The following is an 18,211-nucleotide window of genomic DNA, read 5'->3' on the forward strand; positions in this document are numbered from 1 at the left end:
TAACAAGTTTAAGTGTACAGTTTAGTGGTGTTAAGAATATTCACATTGTTGGGGCGCCTGGGTGGCACAGTCGGTTAAGCGTCCGACTTCAGCCAGGTCACGATCTCGCGGTTTGTGAGTTCGAGCCCCGCGTCAGGCTCTGGGCTGATGGCTCAGAGCCTGGAGCCTGTTTCCGATTCTGTGTCTCCCTCTCTCTCTGCCCCTCCCCCATTCATGCTCTGTCTCTCTCTGTCCCAAAAATAAATAAACGTTGAAAAAAAAAAATTAAAAAAAAAAAAAAAAAAAAAGAATATTCACATTGTTGTGAAACAGATCTCCAGAATATTTTCATCTTGTAAATCCAAAGGTCTGTACCCGTTAAATGTAAACTTTCTTTTACCCCTGCTTTCACCCCTGGTAACCACCACTCTACCTTCTGTTTTTATGAATTTAACTACTTTTAGATACTTCATGTAAGTGGATGGATCAGTATTTGTCTTTTTGTGAATGGCTTATTTCACATAGCATTATGTCCTCCAGGTTCATCCGTGTCATAGTATGTGATAGGATTTTTTTCCGTTTAAAGGCTGAATAATATTCCTTTGTGTATGTGTGTGTGTGTGTGTGTGTGTGTGTGTGTGTGTGTGTGTATTTACACCACATTTTGTTTATTATTACTATTTTTTAAAGAAGTTTATTTTTGAAGTAATCTCTACACCTAATGTGAACCTCGAACTTACAGCAGGAATCACACACTCTTCCAACCGAGCCAGCTAGGTGCCCCTGTTACTACTTTTTTTAACGGGGTTTTGTATTTGCTTTTGTTTTTGTTTTTTTTTGCCAGTTCAGTACTCTTTAGAAACTTACACCAAGTTATTGCTTGAAGAAACAAAATAAAATAATTCAAGTGAATTGCAATTTGCTTTATAGACATTCTTACAAAGAGTTTTTTGCTCAGAAATAAAGATTAACCTGAAGTTTGGCTAATAAGTGGTTTTCAACATTCATTCTGTGGTTTCTGGCTTTTGGCATATACATTTCTTATTCGTTATTAGAAATGATCTGTATTATTGTTAAGAGTAGTTTCAATATTTATGATTCTTATATCTGCTCGGTAAATGCCATTTTAGGCTCAGGATTTCACTGCAGCTTCATTAGGTGTGTGTATTTGCATCTGGCAAATATGTAATTATAATCAGTTTTAGTTTCAGTCTTACTGAAACCAAATATAAAATTGATTTTTTAAAGTTCTCAAGTTAAAAGAATTATGACTTCTTTAAGATAATACTCATTTTCATAGTGCTTTTAAAATATAGTATGATTAATGAAGCACATCTCATATTGGTTAGCATAAAAAAATGATGTTCCAACTGTTATAAATAGGAAGTTCAAGATACTATAAGGATCAGGTAGGAAAAACAAATCAGCTAGAACATTGTTTTTCAAAGGCTGAAGAACCCCTAATTTTAATTTGTGCTCAAATGATCCTCCCTGCTTATTTGATGTATGTATAATCAAAATAGACTCTGTATAATTGAGAATGACTTGATTCCAATATTTGCTTTGCTTTCAAGAGGAGAATTTAAAAAAATTTTAGTTTTTATTTTTATTTTATTTCATTTTTTATTTGTTTTGAGAAGAGCATGAGCGAGATGCAGAGAGAGGGAGAGGGAGAATTCCAAGCTGGCTCTGTGCTGTCAGTGCAGAGCCCAATGTAGGGCTTGATCCCACAAACCCATGAGATTATGACCTGAGCCAAAACCAAAGAGTCAGATGCTTAACTGACTAGGCTATCCAGGAGCCCCAAGAGGAGAATTTTTTTAAAGAGACTTAATATTCGGCCATTTATATTTACAGTACCAGAAACTGTGACCCACTTCCCCCTTCTTATAGTATTCAGATTATAGATTTCATATAGTATCTGTTTATGCCCCCCACACAATAAAAGCATGTGAGACAACAGCATTCCCATGGAGTTCTGTTTAGAATTTTAACATAGTAGATATAAAAATCTGAGTCTTATGTGCTAAGTGTGTTATCAGTAAATATTTGAAATTCCCAAGGTAAAATTAAGTAAAATTTAACTGTGTTGAATTTTGCAGTCTGTTAGCCACACTTAAAAATAGAAAAGAAAAGAAACTCTGTAGGAAAGAAGGACACTAAAAATGAGACAAAGTCTATATTTTCCATTTTGTGTTTTCTTCATTTAGTACAATTAAGAACAACTTTTCATTTTTTTAATGTTTTTATTTATTTTTGAGATACACACACACACACACACACACACAGAGTGAGTGGGGGAGGGGCAGAGAGAGAGAGAAGGAGACACAGAATCTGAAGCAGACTCCAGGCTCTGAGCTGTCAGCACAGAGCCCGTCACGGGACTTGAACTCATGAGTTGTGAGATCATGACCTGAGCTGAAGTTGGACTCTCAACCAGCTGAGCCACCCAAGTGCCCCAAGAATAACTTTAAAAAAAATAAAATGAAATATTTTGCATCTTATTCAGGTGTTCACTTTTATGATATTATCTCCCTGATTCCAACCTTAAAATATGTGAAATATTCTGTAAACACTTTTTTTCTCATAGAAGAAACAGACTCTTTTAAGAATCTTGTTTTAATACACAGAAATCAAGATAGTTTCCCATCTTCTTGCTTAGAGTATTAGTAGATTTTAATTGTAGTCCTTAAAATAGGTAATGTGTAGATTTGATTTCTCAGGAGAAGTGACAGTGAGATCTGCTATGATGTGAATTCACATTTTTTCCCACCCTTTATTAACTGTCTTGAATGCAGGCCCAATGGCTCTGTGACATTTGCAGCTGCACTGTGACATCATAAACCCCATCATAAGGGAACCTGGCTACGGATTGGAGGTAGTCCACTAGGTGCTAATCAAGTGCTGTGTTACAACATTGTGAGGTTTTCCCAGTTACAAGTGTTGTTATAAGGATTTTTAAATTATTATTGCAAAGCCAAGTAAGGCTGTCGGTTGCATCAGTTTAACTTCAGATCAACTACTGTCTAGTGGGGTTGGTGGTGGATGTGGTGGCATCAGCATAATCTATGTTTCAGGCATCCAATAGAAGAGGATTATTCAGGGGATCTGGAAGAAAAGGTAAATTATGTCTACTATGAGTTCATTCTACACACTTTTTGAGCCTCATAAAAAGAGATATAAATATGAAATATAAAATATACCCATTTTATTTTTTTGTTTTTTGAGGAGCTGTCTACATGACTGTTGGAATGTGATGAATATACTCATAGATCTTCCTATGGCCTTCTCCTTCTCTTCATTTAAGCTTTTTATAAAAGCAACTGTTCCCTCCTCTGAGAAGCTTTCCACAACAGGTATATTTTGATTAGCCTCCTTCCACACTACCCCTGCCTGTCACTCTCTGATCTCTTACTCCGCTTCATTTTTCTTTGAAGAATTTAACACCACCCAAAATGATACATTTGTCTCTTCATCTGTTTTCTGTCTCCTGATCTGGGAGAGCAGAAACTTTTTCACTATCTCCACTGTCTAGACTGGTCCACATGGCAGGCTCCCAATAAATATTTGTCAAGAGAATAAAAGAATGAGTTAATTCATAAGTATGACTTGTTTCTGTGAAATTTTTTTGTGTGTATTTAGCCTTGGAATGAGTAGTTGACATTTATAAGAAATATTTCTCTATTTCTACCTGCAGTATGCATATTTTAGTTCAGATGAACTAAAGTTTATGTCCCTTTACCAATGTCTTTTTAGGAAAGGCTATTAATTCTCTTCTTTTTCCAGAGCTTCTTTAGAATTCTGTTTGCACATTATGAATGAAGTAATTATAATACTTTTAATAGATTGCTCTTTCTTAGTGTTGCTCAGATCTTTGTTTTTTTTGGCTCTAAGGCATCAGTCACACAATTCTCCTTCTTATTAGCATTTTCACTTCGTTGCCCTACCATTGCTTTCAACCTGGCCTACCTAAAACTGAATCTACCACCTGACACAAAACAAAAAGATGCTTCTTTATTTACCCACTTTTGGCTTTAGAACTTCCATGCATGTTCTTGAATCATTGCCAGTGTTCGTTCTATGCCACCTGTGTACAATACACCACTTCAAGATGCTGTATATTCCACTTGTGGCCCATGTGATCAGTATAATATAATGATAATACTAAGATGTAAATGTAGGGAGCCACATGAGGTTTTGTTTTGTTTTTTAATGAATAACAGTGGTTTAGCCTATTAACTCTACCAGTTCAATGATAGGACTAATACTAGTCACATCAGTTTTGGTAAAATCAATGGGAATAGAATGTCTGAATATAGAATGTCTCTAGATCTAAGGGGTTTTTCTGTTTTTGTTTTTGTTTTTTTTTCCCCAAAGATATATCTTAATTCTAACTCTAGGGTATGTCATTTCTGCTGGTTCTCTACGTGTATTTCAGCAGTTTAACAAAAGAGCTGACCCGTGAGCTTTTGCACTGCCCAGAGTTTGGACATAGAGAAGTTTCACTGTAGTTATAGAATTCCTATAACTCATCTCCAGAATTCTAGGAATACAGTTTGTATTAGTTCCCTTTCCCCAGCAGGTATTCTTGACACTAAGCCACTTTGATAGAGTGATTATTTAATAATTTAAAATCTTGAAAATTATACTTGAAAGGTAAGTAAAGCAACTTAGAACATGATTTATATTTATCAAACCTGTATGAATCTTTCCTGAGTTGTTCATTCTTCAAAATATCTAACGTCTTTGAAGCTGGATTTCCAAAATTTAAAACTTCTGCTTAAAAGCTTGAATTTTATCACTGACCATAAACACTGTTAGTTGTTTTTCTTGAAGTGACAAGCTCACTTCATTTGCTTTTAAGAAAATGTTTTCCTAAAGCTCAAGTTTGAATAGCATAATTTGTTTGGCTATTGGCCATTCTTTTGAGAAAACTGATCTGCCATCTCAATCTGCAGGTCCAGTCTGTAATACTTCTAGTACCCTGGGGTATAATTCATATTATATTTTACTCAGTCTGACATCTGAACTCTCTATCAGAGTTACTGGATATATTGGTTCCGGCTGTGCTGCTGTGGTGTAGTTGATATCACAGCCTGCTGTGTTGCTCAGTTCTTTACACTGTGAGCCAGGGCCTAAGAGCTACATTGGGATACAGCAGCAGTTTTCAAAGTGTGGTGTGCACAACCCTAGGAGAGACTCCAGAAGACTTTCAGGAGGCTTAGGAGGACTAAAGTATTTTCATAATAATGCTAAGGCTTCTTTTCCTTTTTCTCTATATTGATACTTGCACTGATGGGTGTAAAAATAGAAGAGGGTAGGGGTAAAGCTGTTGGCGCCTTAGCATGAATCAAGTCAGAGGCATCAAACTACACCAGTAGTCATTGTGTTCTTCATGGACATTCTCTTGCAGTTTTCAAAAAAATACCAGTTTCACTTAAAAATACCCTGGTGAAGCAATAAATATTACCCATTGTATCAAACCTTGACCCTTGAGTACATGTTATTTTAATATTCTGTGTTACGAAATCGGTATGTTTACTGAAAGCATTTCTGTGTAGTAAAAACTGACGGTGTTCTTGAAGAAAAACACTTGAGTAATTGAGTGGCGAGATGAACTAGCTGGGTTTTTTTTCCCATAGGACATCAGTTTTCTTAAAAGAATGGCCAATAGCCAAACTATGCTATTCAAACTTGAGCATTTGGAAAACGTTTTCTTAAAAGCAAACGAAGTAAGCTTGTCACTTCAAGGAAAACAATTGACAGTGTTTATTGTCAATGAAAAAATTTAAGCTTTTTAAGCAGTTTGAATTTTGGAAGTCCTGCATCTACCACTGTGAACTTGATAGTTTTTCAGTATTTATAGTATTCTGATGAGATTGATGTTGATTTTAATGAATGAGATTTTCTGATAAAGTATCATGAAATGTGGCCGCATTTGGGAGATCTGCTTAACTGAGTGAGCCAATATTTTCCAGATAACTACTGCATGGTGTTACAGAATCATGCATGGGATCCATTCAAAGTATAAGACTGGTCAGTGGATGTAACTGATGTGGTTCCAGATTCCACATTGCAACTAATCTTTATGTGAAGCAACCACCTGTTGAGTTTTGGTGTAGTAACAAAGAACACTATCCACATATTTTGAAAAAGCTATTATATTACTCTTCCTTTTCCAATGATATGTCTGTGAGGTCCAAATTTTCTTCAGGTATTGACTAAAATAACATATTGCAACAGATTCAGTGCAGAAGTAGGTATGAGAATTTAGCTGATTTAAATTAAACCAGACATTAAAAGAATTTATAAAAAAGTAAAGCATTGATACTCTTGTCACTAATATTTTGTTTTGGAAATGTAATTATTTTTAATAAAATGCTATTTATGTTAGCATGTAATGGAATTGTTATTTTTAAAATGTAAAAATGTTTCAGTTTTCATTTCTAATATAAATATCAATGCACATAACCAATGGTATGCTGGAGCTGACTTGTGAGAGCCAATTATGTGCGTCTTTTTCCAACTTTATGTTCAGTGTCATCCATTGGTAACTTGAAATCTGCCACAGTAGGAGTTTTTACATTATGGAAATCAGCAAACCTTTCAAATCAAGGTTCTCCTTTCCCAAAAACTGATTGACAAATGTTGACAGCACCCTACTGGATATAAATCACATAAACAAAAGCTTTTTGAGTCATCAGTAATTTTTAAGAGTATAAAGGTGTCCTGAGAGACTAAAAAGTTTGAGAATTATTTGTGTGGTGAAAAGAATACCTTTTGGTAATTGGCCCACAAAGGGGTGGATGCCCTTTTATTATTCATACAGCTTTGTCTTTTGTGCTGGTTTGTCATTTGTAAAACAAATCCTCCCCCCCACCTTTTTTTTTAACTTCTAGTTATTAAATTTATCGATTCTATTATGGCATGATCTTTTTCTTTCCCCAAAAATCTAATGTAGGCAATAATACTGCAAGGGCAGGTGGGCTGAATTTGCTCTGTGGGCTACATTTTGGGTGTCTCTGCCCTGTTCTGTTGGTTATGCAAGCTCATATCAGGGCTTGGCTCAAGTTGTGGCTTCTACACAAAGCCTCTACTTACTGTTCAGGCCCATGCTGATCTTTCTATTCTGTACTCCTTGACTTTCATGACCTGTACAATGGAGCAATTAGTTCTATACTGTTTGGCGTGCTATTGTTTCTTGGGTGTTAGTTTTGTCAATTCTACTTTATACCCTAGTGCACCCAGTACAATGCTCACCACATAGGTTCTCTTGCATGGATGAACGATTTTTACTTCCAGGTTACCGAAGAAGTTTGCTTTCTAAGGAAATGATCTTGTAAATAAATCTTATTATTTGTTATAAACCCAGTTTTTAGTAATTGCTTTAAAGTATAAGTAGATTGGAAAGTAGATTGGTGTTTCTTAATGTGAGGCACTACACAGAGACTTCCTTCAAAGTTTGTTTTAGATCTTGTGGTTCTACTACCATTCATGATAGAAGCTGGTAGCTTATTTCACTTATTTCATATCCAAAGTCTTTGGTTCTTGAGTAGGTTATAATGAGTAGTGAAACAGTAAAAGGAGGCAAAGTTTCTAAGATTACATTGGCCTATAGGATTGGGTTGTTTACTCAGTAGGAAACTTAGCAGGTTTTAAATCCAGGGGAGTGGAGGTATTGTGTTTTGCTGGTACAGGTCTCTGTTGAAAGCACTCAGGGGTGCTGGGAGATGGCTGTACTCTGTGCAAGCTGAATGATGGTTCTGGCCCTCTTCTCTAGATGCTTGAGCTAGCAGGGAGGGAATCTGTAAGAGGGCCATACCAGCTCCAAGGCATGTACTTTCTCTGGATCACACACACTAAGGGCATGAGGGGTCTTGGAATTCCTCTGGCCTGTGCCTTTTTTGTGATTATGGGGGGATAACAGTAACTGATTTCCATTAGCATAGAGACAAGGCATTAACTTGCATCTGGAGTAATACTAGAATGTGGCAAACGTTTCATTTATTAAAAAATAATTCACCGCATTTAAATTCTGTCTCCAGTTTCTCTTAGGAAGTTAGGTAGTTTATACTCTGGCCAAAATAAGGATTCACTGTTGGTAGTCTTGAGGTTGTAGTGAGGTAGTTTAACTGCTTTAGAACTTTGCGCTTGGAACATTCTTCGCCAGCGAAGCATGGGAACTGAAAGTGAGGAGCATGGGTTCTTTAATATCTATCACATCAGAGAATGACTGTTCAGCACAGTAACCACCTCCTAATGGTAAGTACCCCAGCACGCTCATCGTTTCTTAGAAGCAGAAGAAAGAAAGGAAGAATTGGCCAGTCCTAATAGTGATTGGTATTTCTTTAAAAAAAAACAAAAACAAAAAGAACAGAAAATGATCCAGCCTTAATCCTCAATGATGATCGTTTTTGCAGGTTTCTGTAGCTGGATCAGGCACCAGAAGAGGCTCCCCAGCTGTAACTCTAGTGCAGTTACCTTCGGGCCAAACTGTGCATGTCCAGGGAGTAATTCAGACACCACAGCCATCGGTTATTCAGTCACCACAAATACAAACTGTTCAGGTTAGCTTCCTTCCTGGATGATTGGTCTTTGACTTTCTTCAGTTTCTTGTGTTTTTTTTTTTTTCCCTTTTACGAATTCATTTACCATCTTTTTTTTTCTTTGTGTAGCTTTTATGCTCAAATCTTTTTATTAGAAGTTTGGAGGAATTTCCCTTTCCTATGTGGAGTGTGTTGTGCCCTGTGAGATACATAGATTTGACCAAAGATTTGCAGTTTGGTTGTTAGCTCTCAATTTGCAGAATGAGTAATTGTCAGATGAGTAATTCTTTGAGTTGTTGCTCTGTACTCAAGCACAGATTTATTTGGCAAAGCTCTCCAGGGGTGCTTAAAAATATTTTGAGGATTCTTTGGCAAAGATGTCTGATAAACACAGTAAAGATTATAGTATTGGCTGTTTTCATGAATACTCACATTAGTAGGTAGGTGGAAATTTAAGTTTATCTTTAATATGTGTAATTTGTAGGAAACATAGGATATTATTGTCACCTTGGTGTTAGACTTCTACATCACGAACCCCTCTCAGATGAAACCTTAGTTTTTGTAGACAGGATTATTGTGGTTATGATCTGGAGATCTATTTTATTATTTATTATTATCAAAGTTGGTCACGAATCCTTAACATTTCTTGAACCTAAAACATTTTTTGCATCAATAGATATAAATTAAGTATGCATTTTTTAAAGTTTTTATTTAAAAAAATGTTTTTAATGTTTATTTTTTAGAGAGATAATGTGAATAGGGGAGGGGCAGAGAGAGAGGGAGACACAGAATCTGAAGCAGGCTCCAGGCTCTGAGCTGTCAGCACAGAGTCCGATTAGGGGCTCGAACTCACAAACCATGAGGTTACGACCTGAACCAAAGTTGGATGCTCAAATGACTGAGCCACCCAGGTGCCCCAAGTTTTTATTTTAATTGCAGTTAACAGTGTAATTTTAGTTTTAGATGTACAATATAGTGACCTGACACTTCCATATATCACCTGATGTTTATCATAAGCACACTCCTTAATCCCCTCTAGCTATTTCACTCATCCCCCCACTCCCCCTCTCCTCTGGTAACCAACATCAGTGTGTCCTATGAGTCTGTTTCTTAGTTTCTCTCTCTCTCTCTCTCTTTTTTTCCCTTTGCTTGTTTTGTTTCTTAAATTCTGCATATGAATGAAATTATATGGTCTTTCAAATCAATCATTTGTTTTTCTGACTCACTTATTTTGCTTTCCATTATACTCTCTAGCTCCATCCACATTGTTATATATGGCAAGATTTCATTCTTTTTTATGGTTAAGTAGTATTCCATTATATATATATATATATATATATATATATATATATATATATATATTTATCCATTCATCAGTTAATAGACATTTGGGCTGCTTCCATAATTTGGGTATTGTAAATAATGCTACATAGGAGTACATGTATCCCTTTGAATTAGTGTTTTTGTATTCTTTGGGTAAATATCCAATAGTGCAATTGCTGGATTATAGGGTTTTTAACTTTTTGAGGAACCTCCATACTGTCTTCCACAGTGGCTGCATCAGTTTGTATTCTTACTAACAGCACATGAGGGTTCCTTTTTCTCCACATCCTCACCAAGAAGGATGTTGGTGTTTCTTGTGTTGTTGATTTCAGCCATTCTGATAATTGTGAGTAAATATGCATTTTTAATTTAATTTTTTAATTTTTTTAACGTTTATTTTTTTTTGAGAGAGAGAGAGCACGCATGCATGAGTGGGGGAGGGGAAGAGAGAGAGGGAGACACAGAATCTGAACCAGGCTCCAGGCTTGGAGCTGTCAGCACAGAGCCTGACAAAGGGCTCAAACCCATCAACCATGAAATCATGACCTGAGCTGAAGTTGGACACTTAACTGACTGAGCCACCCAGGCACCTCAAGTATGCATTTTTTAAAAGCATACTTTCTTGGTTATTGAATTTATTTCTGTTCCTTTTTTACTTCAGTAATTATCCTTTAAATGTTGAAATTTACTTGAACATAGTTGATGACAGAAAGATCTTGAGGAAAACATAGATATGCATACTTAATCTCGTCCCTTGCATATTTGAGTACAGCTTATTGCAGAATAATGAAACAGTTTGCAAAATTATATTTGAAGTAATAAATCCACATTCATTAAAAGCTTAGCTGTTTTTCCTACACAGGTATCTTTTCAAAAGAGTAAGAGTCATTCTTAGCAGTCTTTTTTTTTGTTCTTTTCCATAATGACTCTTGATTCCAAGACTTTCTGAATCTTTCTGACTGTAATTATAAAACAAGAAAGTCTTTCCACTCTCCTTTTTGAATTATGACTTCTGTTGGGGTGCAGGTATTTCTACTCTAGTTTTAACTTGGCTGCTGTTGGAAGAAAGTATTACCTTATATTCAGTAAGCTTTTTTGGATTTTGTTATGTGGATGATTTAATTGTCTTGGTAGAGGTAAGTGCCAGTGGATCTTGTCTTAGAATTCCTACTTGTTGAACAGTGGTCAAGTCACTTAATGTCTGTACATGAACTTCGGCTTCACCTTTCTAAAATGGTTAAAATAGTATCCTACCTCACATAAGGGGTTAGTTATAATTGTATGAGAGATGTGTGAAAGCCCAGTATAATGTGGTAAATGTTTGGTGGTGATACATGATTGTTGATTGCAACAACATTTTTTCTAAGTTCTATTGGTATGTGTGCTTATGTCTGGAGTGCCTATGACCAGAGATGTATAAGATTGTATGTGTAGGTGAACATAGATGTACATCAGCGTGCCTTGGGAAGTATATATTCCTGCTCATATTGTTGACATGTTAATAAGTTCTTTTGATTTTGCCCAAATCAAATTTTCATATAATTATAACAATAAGGAAAGTGAGTTTTATAAACTCAGAACTACCCTATGCCCTGAATTATAATGGCTAAATATATTGAGAACTGTCGTGTTGTAGAGATTCATTATTTTAGTTTTCACCCTTTCCTTATAATCATGTTATTATCATGTGACTTGAAAAATGAAACCTTACTTAAAACTCTGACCTTTCTTTAAGGAGAAATTCCTTATTTTGACTTTCAGGAGTTACCACCATCAAGCCCCAACCTTCTTGATATATAAATCCTAACTTTAATCAGGCTTCTTTATTTTTTTTAGTATTTCTTTTTTTTTAATGTTTATTTACTCTGAGAGAGAGAGCGAGCGAGTGAGCAGTGGAGGTGCAGAGAGAGACAGAATTCCACTCAGGCCCCACACTGTCAGTGAAGAGCCCAATGCAGGGCTTGAACCCATGAACTGTGAGATTATGACCTGACCTGAATGAAACCAAGAGTCGGACGCTTAACCAATTGAGCTGCTCAGGCGCCCTTTACTTTTTTATTTGCTTCTTTGAACCTATCTAATGTCTAACTTGAAGACCTCGCTCAAGTCAGCTGTGGTATTGTGAAGAGGGCAGTGAGGTAGAGATGCTTTATTTTGCCTCTCAATCCCCCGCTGGATTTGTAAGAGTATGTTCAAGGTTGAGATCTTAGGTCTTATGTATCTTATATTTAGTCCTTTCCTGTGAAGCCTCACCTGCCATTCCAACGACTTTCATTTGTATTTTTGTACTATTTATTATCTGTCCCATTCCTTTCCACACATACCTGCTCTACAATTGAAATGTGTATGTCTGTGCTCCTTTTCCTAATGCCAGGTGTGAGCTGCTTTAGTGTAGGTTCTGTGTGTTCTGTTGCTGGATGCTTTGCCAGCAGCTGGTTTAGTATTGCACACACAGACCCTTCAGCACCATTTTTTGATTGAAGAAGGTCATATATTTTATGATGCATTTCAGAAACTTTTGTATTGTAGGTAGCAACAATTGCAGAGACAGATGAGTCTGCAGATTCAGAAGGTGTAATTGATTCTCATAAACGTAGAGAAATCCTTTCACGAAGACCCTCTTATAGGTAAGTCTCCTACTGTAATGATACTTAAAACAAAATTTTTTTTAATGTTTATTTTAGAGAGAGAGTGCAAGCAGGGGAGGGGCGGAGAGAGAGGGAGACATAGAATCAAAGCAGGCTCCAGGCTCTGAGCTGTCAGCACAGAGTCCGATGTGGGGCTCAAACCCACAAACCGCGAGATCATGGCCTGAACTGAAGTCGGACGTTCAACCGACTGAGCCACTCAGGCGCCCCTGTAATGATACTTTTTCCAAAAAAGGAGAATAATTTTATATCAAAGCAGTTAGTCCATTATAGCTTTTTTGTTTTAAATCTCATTCAAATATCTTAATTATTTCTGTTGTTTAATTATGTTTTAGAAAAATACTGAATGAACTTTCCTCTGATGTGCCTGGTGTTCCCAAGATTGAAGAAGAAAAATCAGAGGAAGAAGGAACGCCACCTAACATCGCTACCATGGCAGTACCGACTAGCATATATCAGACTAGCACGGGGCAATACAGTATGTATGCTGCATTCGATATGGTACAGTGCTAGCTTTAAGTCTTCTCTAGTTACATTGAAGCAACTTGGGTTCAGCATTAAACTGTTCCATTTTAAAATGCATCATAATATCCAAACTATGTATCATAGAATGAAAAGTAAATGTTAAAGAAGTAAGAGATTTGTACCGACAGCTGTCCTATACTTTTGAAAAGTCAAAATTTTTTGACTGAATATAGAAGAAAACTTTTGGGTGAAAATAAAGGGAGGGTTTGCCTATTTATATGTTTATATTCATGTCTAGTAAAAGTTTAAAACTTACCTGTTTTTTGTTGTCTTTATAAGATGCATGTGAACATAAGCTATAAATGTCTGTATTTCATTCTTGTTGGCTTTTGTTACCAACAATTACATATTATGCTTCCTAATCTAAAAGAGGTACATAATGTTTTCTAAATTATGTTTTAAATGTAATTATGTTTTCACTACTCTTTGTTAATTTGTGCTGCAGCTTTTTCTAGAAGAGAATGGAAAAATTATTTATTTTTAAAAACTGCAGCCATCGGACAGATCATTTTATTTGAAATTTTAAACATCAAAAGCTGTAAATAAACAGATACATTCACATTTAGTCTTGTGCATTTTAATGGGCTGTTAATTCTGTGCTTTTTGCTCTAATTAAAGCACTAATTTTTTCCCAAATCAAGTACATTTGATATACATAAAAATGCTTTAGTAAAAAAACAAGAGCTAGGAAGAGAAGAAAAAAGGGGGAAGAAAAGCCAGAAAAAGGACAGAAAAAAAAAACCCATCTTTAAAAAAAGCTGCTTAGGTAATGGAATATGTGTGGTAATAAGTACTATGTTGGTTTAAATATGATGGTAAGATTATACATATGTCTTCTGTTTTCCCTTTAAAAAAAAGCAATACCTAGAAAAATTCTCAAATCTTAAGATATGGCTGTTAAACTATAATCCTTAATATGTGAACAGATCTTATGTAGTCACTAGTTTTTTTAGAGGTTTTTCTTTTGGTGGTGGTGGCAGATTTGCAATATTAAACTAAATCTCCCTTGGTAATTGTGGTTCTTCAGGTAGCTCGTACCATGATACCTAGCAGAATTGGGATATAATTTGTCCACAGCCTCTATAGGGTGCTGAGTGGACATGTCCAAAGTCAATGTTAGGAAAAGGAAACTCCCCACTGTCTCTGTAAAGAGTTACACCTTGAGGTTTTAACTGTTATTTTTCTTGTATTACTTCTCTGATTTAAATGCCTTTTTGTCTGGCCCAGTGGGAATATATGGTGGGAGTTTTAGAACTGTAAGTCAGAATTTGCCAACTGGTATGCCTCTGCAGTGTAGCACACAGGTACGGGAGTGTGAGCGCCTCATGCCTCCATCCCCAAGCGTGGCCCACCAGGGCTTGGAGCTGCTGGAGACTCCTGGCCATTCAGATCTGGCCTTGAGCAGTGGGCTGTGTACATACCATCAGTTTCTATTTGTGATGTGGTAGGAAAAAGGTTGGAAATTACTGATAAAATAATGCTAAGACATCTTAAAGTTTGGGGAACGATCTAAGATGCTGTCACCTTAAATATTTCCTGGCATTTCCCAGTGCTGCTTCAGAGTTTATAGAAGTGGTGATCTCTTTACAAGTGATACAGAGGGGGGTGCTGTAGTTTATTTTGCCTAGTTTATTAGCTGAAAATCTGAAATTGTGAAAACATTGGGTTGAGAGAATTTTGAGGCTACAGATGATGTGCAGGAGGCACTGGGTCCTACCATTCACTAACTGGATCAGAGAGAGAAGCTTTATTTTCCCATCCCAGGGTCTTTGAATTGGGAATAATACAAAATTGCCAAACTCTGGGCGAAAGGAAATAACAGGTAAAAGTGGGAGAAAGCCAGACATGCTACTTTTGACACAAAACAGAGCTGTAAGGTAGCTATGGCAGTGTCTCCTACATGGTCATTAAACTTTTCCCTCCAGCTAACAACAGAGCCTTTATTTCTTGTGCTCTGAGTGTGTGTGCCTGCAGCAGGGGCTTTGTGTGAAACGTCAGTGTGGGTGTGGGGTGGTCAAGTCAGGAGAATAGCAAGTCAAAAGTTTAGAAGTCGGACATTTATCTGTTTGCCACGTTACAAGTCATGGACTGTCTTTTATTGAGGTTTCTTTAATTTGGACCCATACACTAGATCCTGGCAGTTATTTTAACTAAAAGCTGTGGTTGTTCTGTATGTGCTGTCTGCAGGTAAAAATTACCAGTTTTATTGGTTCATGAAAAGTGGCACTAACTTTGTTAAAAATGCATCTGTTAGACACTTAGCGACACTTGCTTAGGTTTATAATTGTTTCTTCTGAAAGGTGAATACTAACATTTAAAGTTTTTAGAAGACATTTACTTTAATTGGAGGGTAAATGTATATTTACATATAGACAAGATCCATTTTCATTAATCGTATTTCTTAGTAGGAATAACTTAACAGATATTAATGCTTTCATGTTGTTCCTGGATATCTAGAAATAGAAACAATTACTGGTTTTTAGACTAGAGGAGTTTATTTTACTAGAATTTTTGGAGATTCTTCTGGGTATCTGTTTTCGAGACCCTTTTATAAGGTTTTACTGTAAAATGTGTTTTTTTTAGGTTTAATTCTTTCTTCAACTTTTATTCGTGGATGACTTTCCCCCAAACTTTGTTTATTTTTTCAAAGATTATCATTTTTTTTAATGCTTATTTATTTTGAGAGAGAGAGAGAGAGCAGGCACATGAGCAGGGGAGAGGCAGAGAGAAAGAGAGAGAAAAAGAGAAAATCTTAAGCAGGCTCCATACCCAGTGTGGGGCCCGACATGAGGCTTTATCCCACGACCCTGGGATCATGACCTAAACTGAAATCAAGAGTTGGTCGCTTAACCAACTGAACCACCCAGGCTCCCTCAAAGATTATTATTTTAGATTGCTGATTTTTAATTTGGTATAATGAGGTAGTTGGGGTTAAAAACAAAAAGAAATAAACTAAAGGACTTTGTGTGTCAAAGTTGAAGAAATAAAATATAAATGAGTGTACTCAGGCTTTCCCATATATAATCAGTTATATTTTTAATAATTGAAAGTTAGCTATATGACAGAAGTAGGCCTTACTGTTTCAACTTATTTTTTTAATCACAGAAACTAAGAAGTGAAAGTTAGAATAGGCTACTCCCAGGGAGTAGTAAAAATAACTAAATAGGCAGGGATTCATTATTGCAACACCACGTAAAAGAGCTACACTTGCAAAATCTTTACTGGAAGTACAGATCTTAGTGATAGGTTTGTTGTATGCCAATTAAGTCATTCTGGCCAAAGAAAATCTTGTATGTCTCAAAAGAATATTTCTGAAAGATAGCAGTTCAGATAATCTCAGAATCAGCAAAGAATGTTACTTGTGCCTAAGACATTTAAGATCTCCATTAAATGAGAGTCATACACATAAATTGAGTAAAAGCAACTAAAGACATTTAAGTTTGCAGTTTCTTAATTCATTAAATTTTCTCTAATGAAAAAGGGTTTTTTGTTTGTTTTGGGTTTTTGTTTTCTAATCCCTTACTCTGCTATACCTGACCTCTTCTCTTACCAATTAAGGACTATCACCCAAGATTTTTTTTTTTTTCCTAAATGTCCCTTGTCTCCGCTTGCTCCTACTCTATTTTATGATGAACCTTATTAAAATGTGTCTGTAACTCATCCTTACTGGAATTCTTACACATTAAAGGTAAGTGGCTCAGTCCAAAATCCATCATAAAAAGAGATCTATGTGAACTTTTTGGGCTGCTTAAAAGAATTTAGAATTCTCAGGAGACCTCTCCTGTGAGTAAACACCAATTCCATTCCCTCATAAAGGGAATTTGCATGATAGGTGCATACATTCTAAAGTAAATGCAGTTGCATTTATAATTCTTAGTAGTGACTTTGCTTAAATTCTCCCAAGATAGCTTTCAAAGCAAACATGGAAGGTATCTGCTTAATGTAAATCCGACTTTTTAATCTTGGTGTTGCTATTGTTATAGCATGAGGCTGTTTTGGTCTTTCTTTAGCTGTATGCACCTCTTGGCTTTCAAGGCACAAGTACTCACAGGTTCTGTTCTATGCTCACTTTTTATTTATTTATTTATTTAAAAAATTTTTTTAATGTTTTATTATTTATTTTTGAGACAGAGAGAGACAGAGCATGAATGGGGGAGGGTCAGAGAGAGAGGGAGACACAGAATCTGAAGCAGGCTCCAGGCTCCAAGCTGTCAGCACAGAGCCCAACGTGGGGCTCGAACTCACAGACCATGAGATCATGACCTGAGCCGAAGTCAGACGCTCAACCGACTGAGCCACCCAGGCGCCCCATCACTTTTTAAATTTAAGTCAGAATTCACTGACTTAGGGTCTGCTGTTCTTTTTTAAAATTAATTCAGTGAAGTTTTATTTACATTTTTTTTTTTTTTTGCAATTTGGAATAAAGATGGTTTTAAGTTATAATTAAACATTTACATGTTTATGTGTTTGAATTGGCTCCTACATACAAGTTTAGGACTATAAAGATGTTAGTATCAAGTAGAAAGAAGTCAGATGAAATCTTAATTTAGGTAAATTTTATTCCTTTCTCTTTTGGTTATGGACTCTTTTTTTTTTTTTTTTTTTTTTTTTTTTTTTTAGTTTTCCACCCTTATTTATCTTTCTCTTCTTCATTTATTATGAAGACTTGAAAGTACTACTTTTTTAAATTAAAAATTGTTTTTTTACCAAAATCCTCAAATTTTCATCCCACACATAATCTTTTCCTTACTCCTATGATATTAGTAGCTCTAGGGGAGGAGTGCTCAATGGCAATGAGTAGAAGTCACAGATTTTTTAAATACAGGAATTTTAAAGAACTTAATGCCTGGACTAGTTGATATATCATACTGGTTACTGTGATGTATGGTAAGTTGGAGATGGGGAAACCATACTTGGGTTAATACAGACTTGAAACCAAATACCATGACTGTATAAGGATGTACACAGAGACATTTGTATAACCACTAAAACCACCTTAGAGCAATATTTAGTGCATTAATGAATTACACTCTAGACATACTCTTCATGTAAGGTCAATGTGCTCAACATTCAACCTGTGTATAGAGTGAACTACTTAATTATGGGGTATAGCTTACCTGAGACTTTAGGAGTAAAAAAAAAAAAAAGAAAAAGCTAACTCTCACAGCAACTAGGACAACTACCCTCTAC

General features: G+C 35.9%; 1 protein-coding gene across 24 annotated transcripts in view; it reads left to right on the plus strand.

Moving 5' to 3' along the window:
- Positions 1 to 18,211, plus strand: part of CREM (cAMP responsive element modulator) — a 73,456-nt gene that overhangs the window by 29,597 nt on the left and 25,648 nt on the right. For 9 of the 24 annotated variants that reach the window (XM_043563675.1, XM_043563687.1, XM_043563672.1 and 6 more), the window contains exons 4-6: positions 8,400 to 8,546; positions 12,378 to 12,475; positions 12,832 to 12,974. In XM_043563675.1, the coding sequence (XP_043419610.1) occupies positions 8,400 to 8,546; positions 12,378 to 12,475; positions 12,832 to 12,974 (388 nt within the window). Of the gene's footprint in view, positions 1 to 2,871; positions 3,100 to 7,685; positions 8,242 to 8,399; positions 8,547 to 12,377; positions 12,476 to 12,831; positions 12,975 to 18,211 lie in introns of those variants that run through there. The other 15 variants (XM_043563681.1, XM_043563682.1, XM_043563683.1 and 12 more) reach the window with 6 other exon arrangements.

Source organism: Prionailurus bengalensis, chromosome B4, assembly GCF_016509475.1.
Source record: "Prionailurus bengalensis isolate Pbe53 chromosome B4, Fcat_Pben_1.1_paternal_pri, whole genome shotgun sequence".
In the NCBI taxonomy this organism is placed as follows: Eukaryota; Metazoa; Chordata; class Mammalia; order Carnivora; family Felidae; genus Prionailurus; species Prionailurus bengalensis.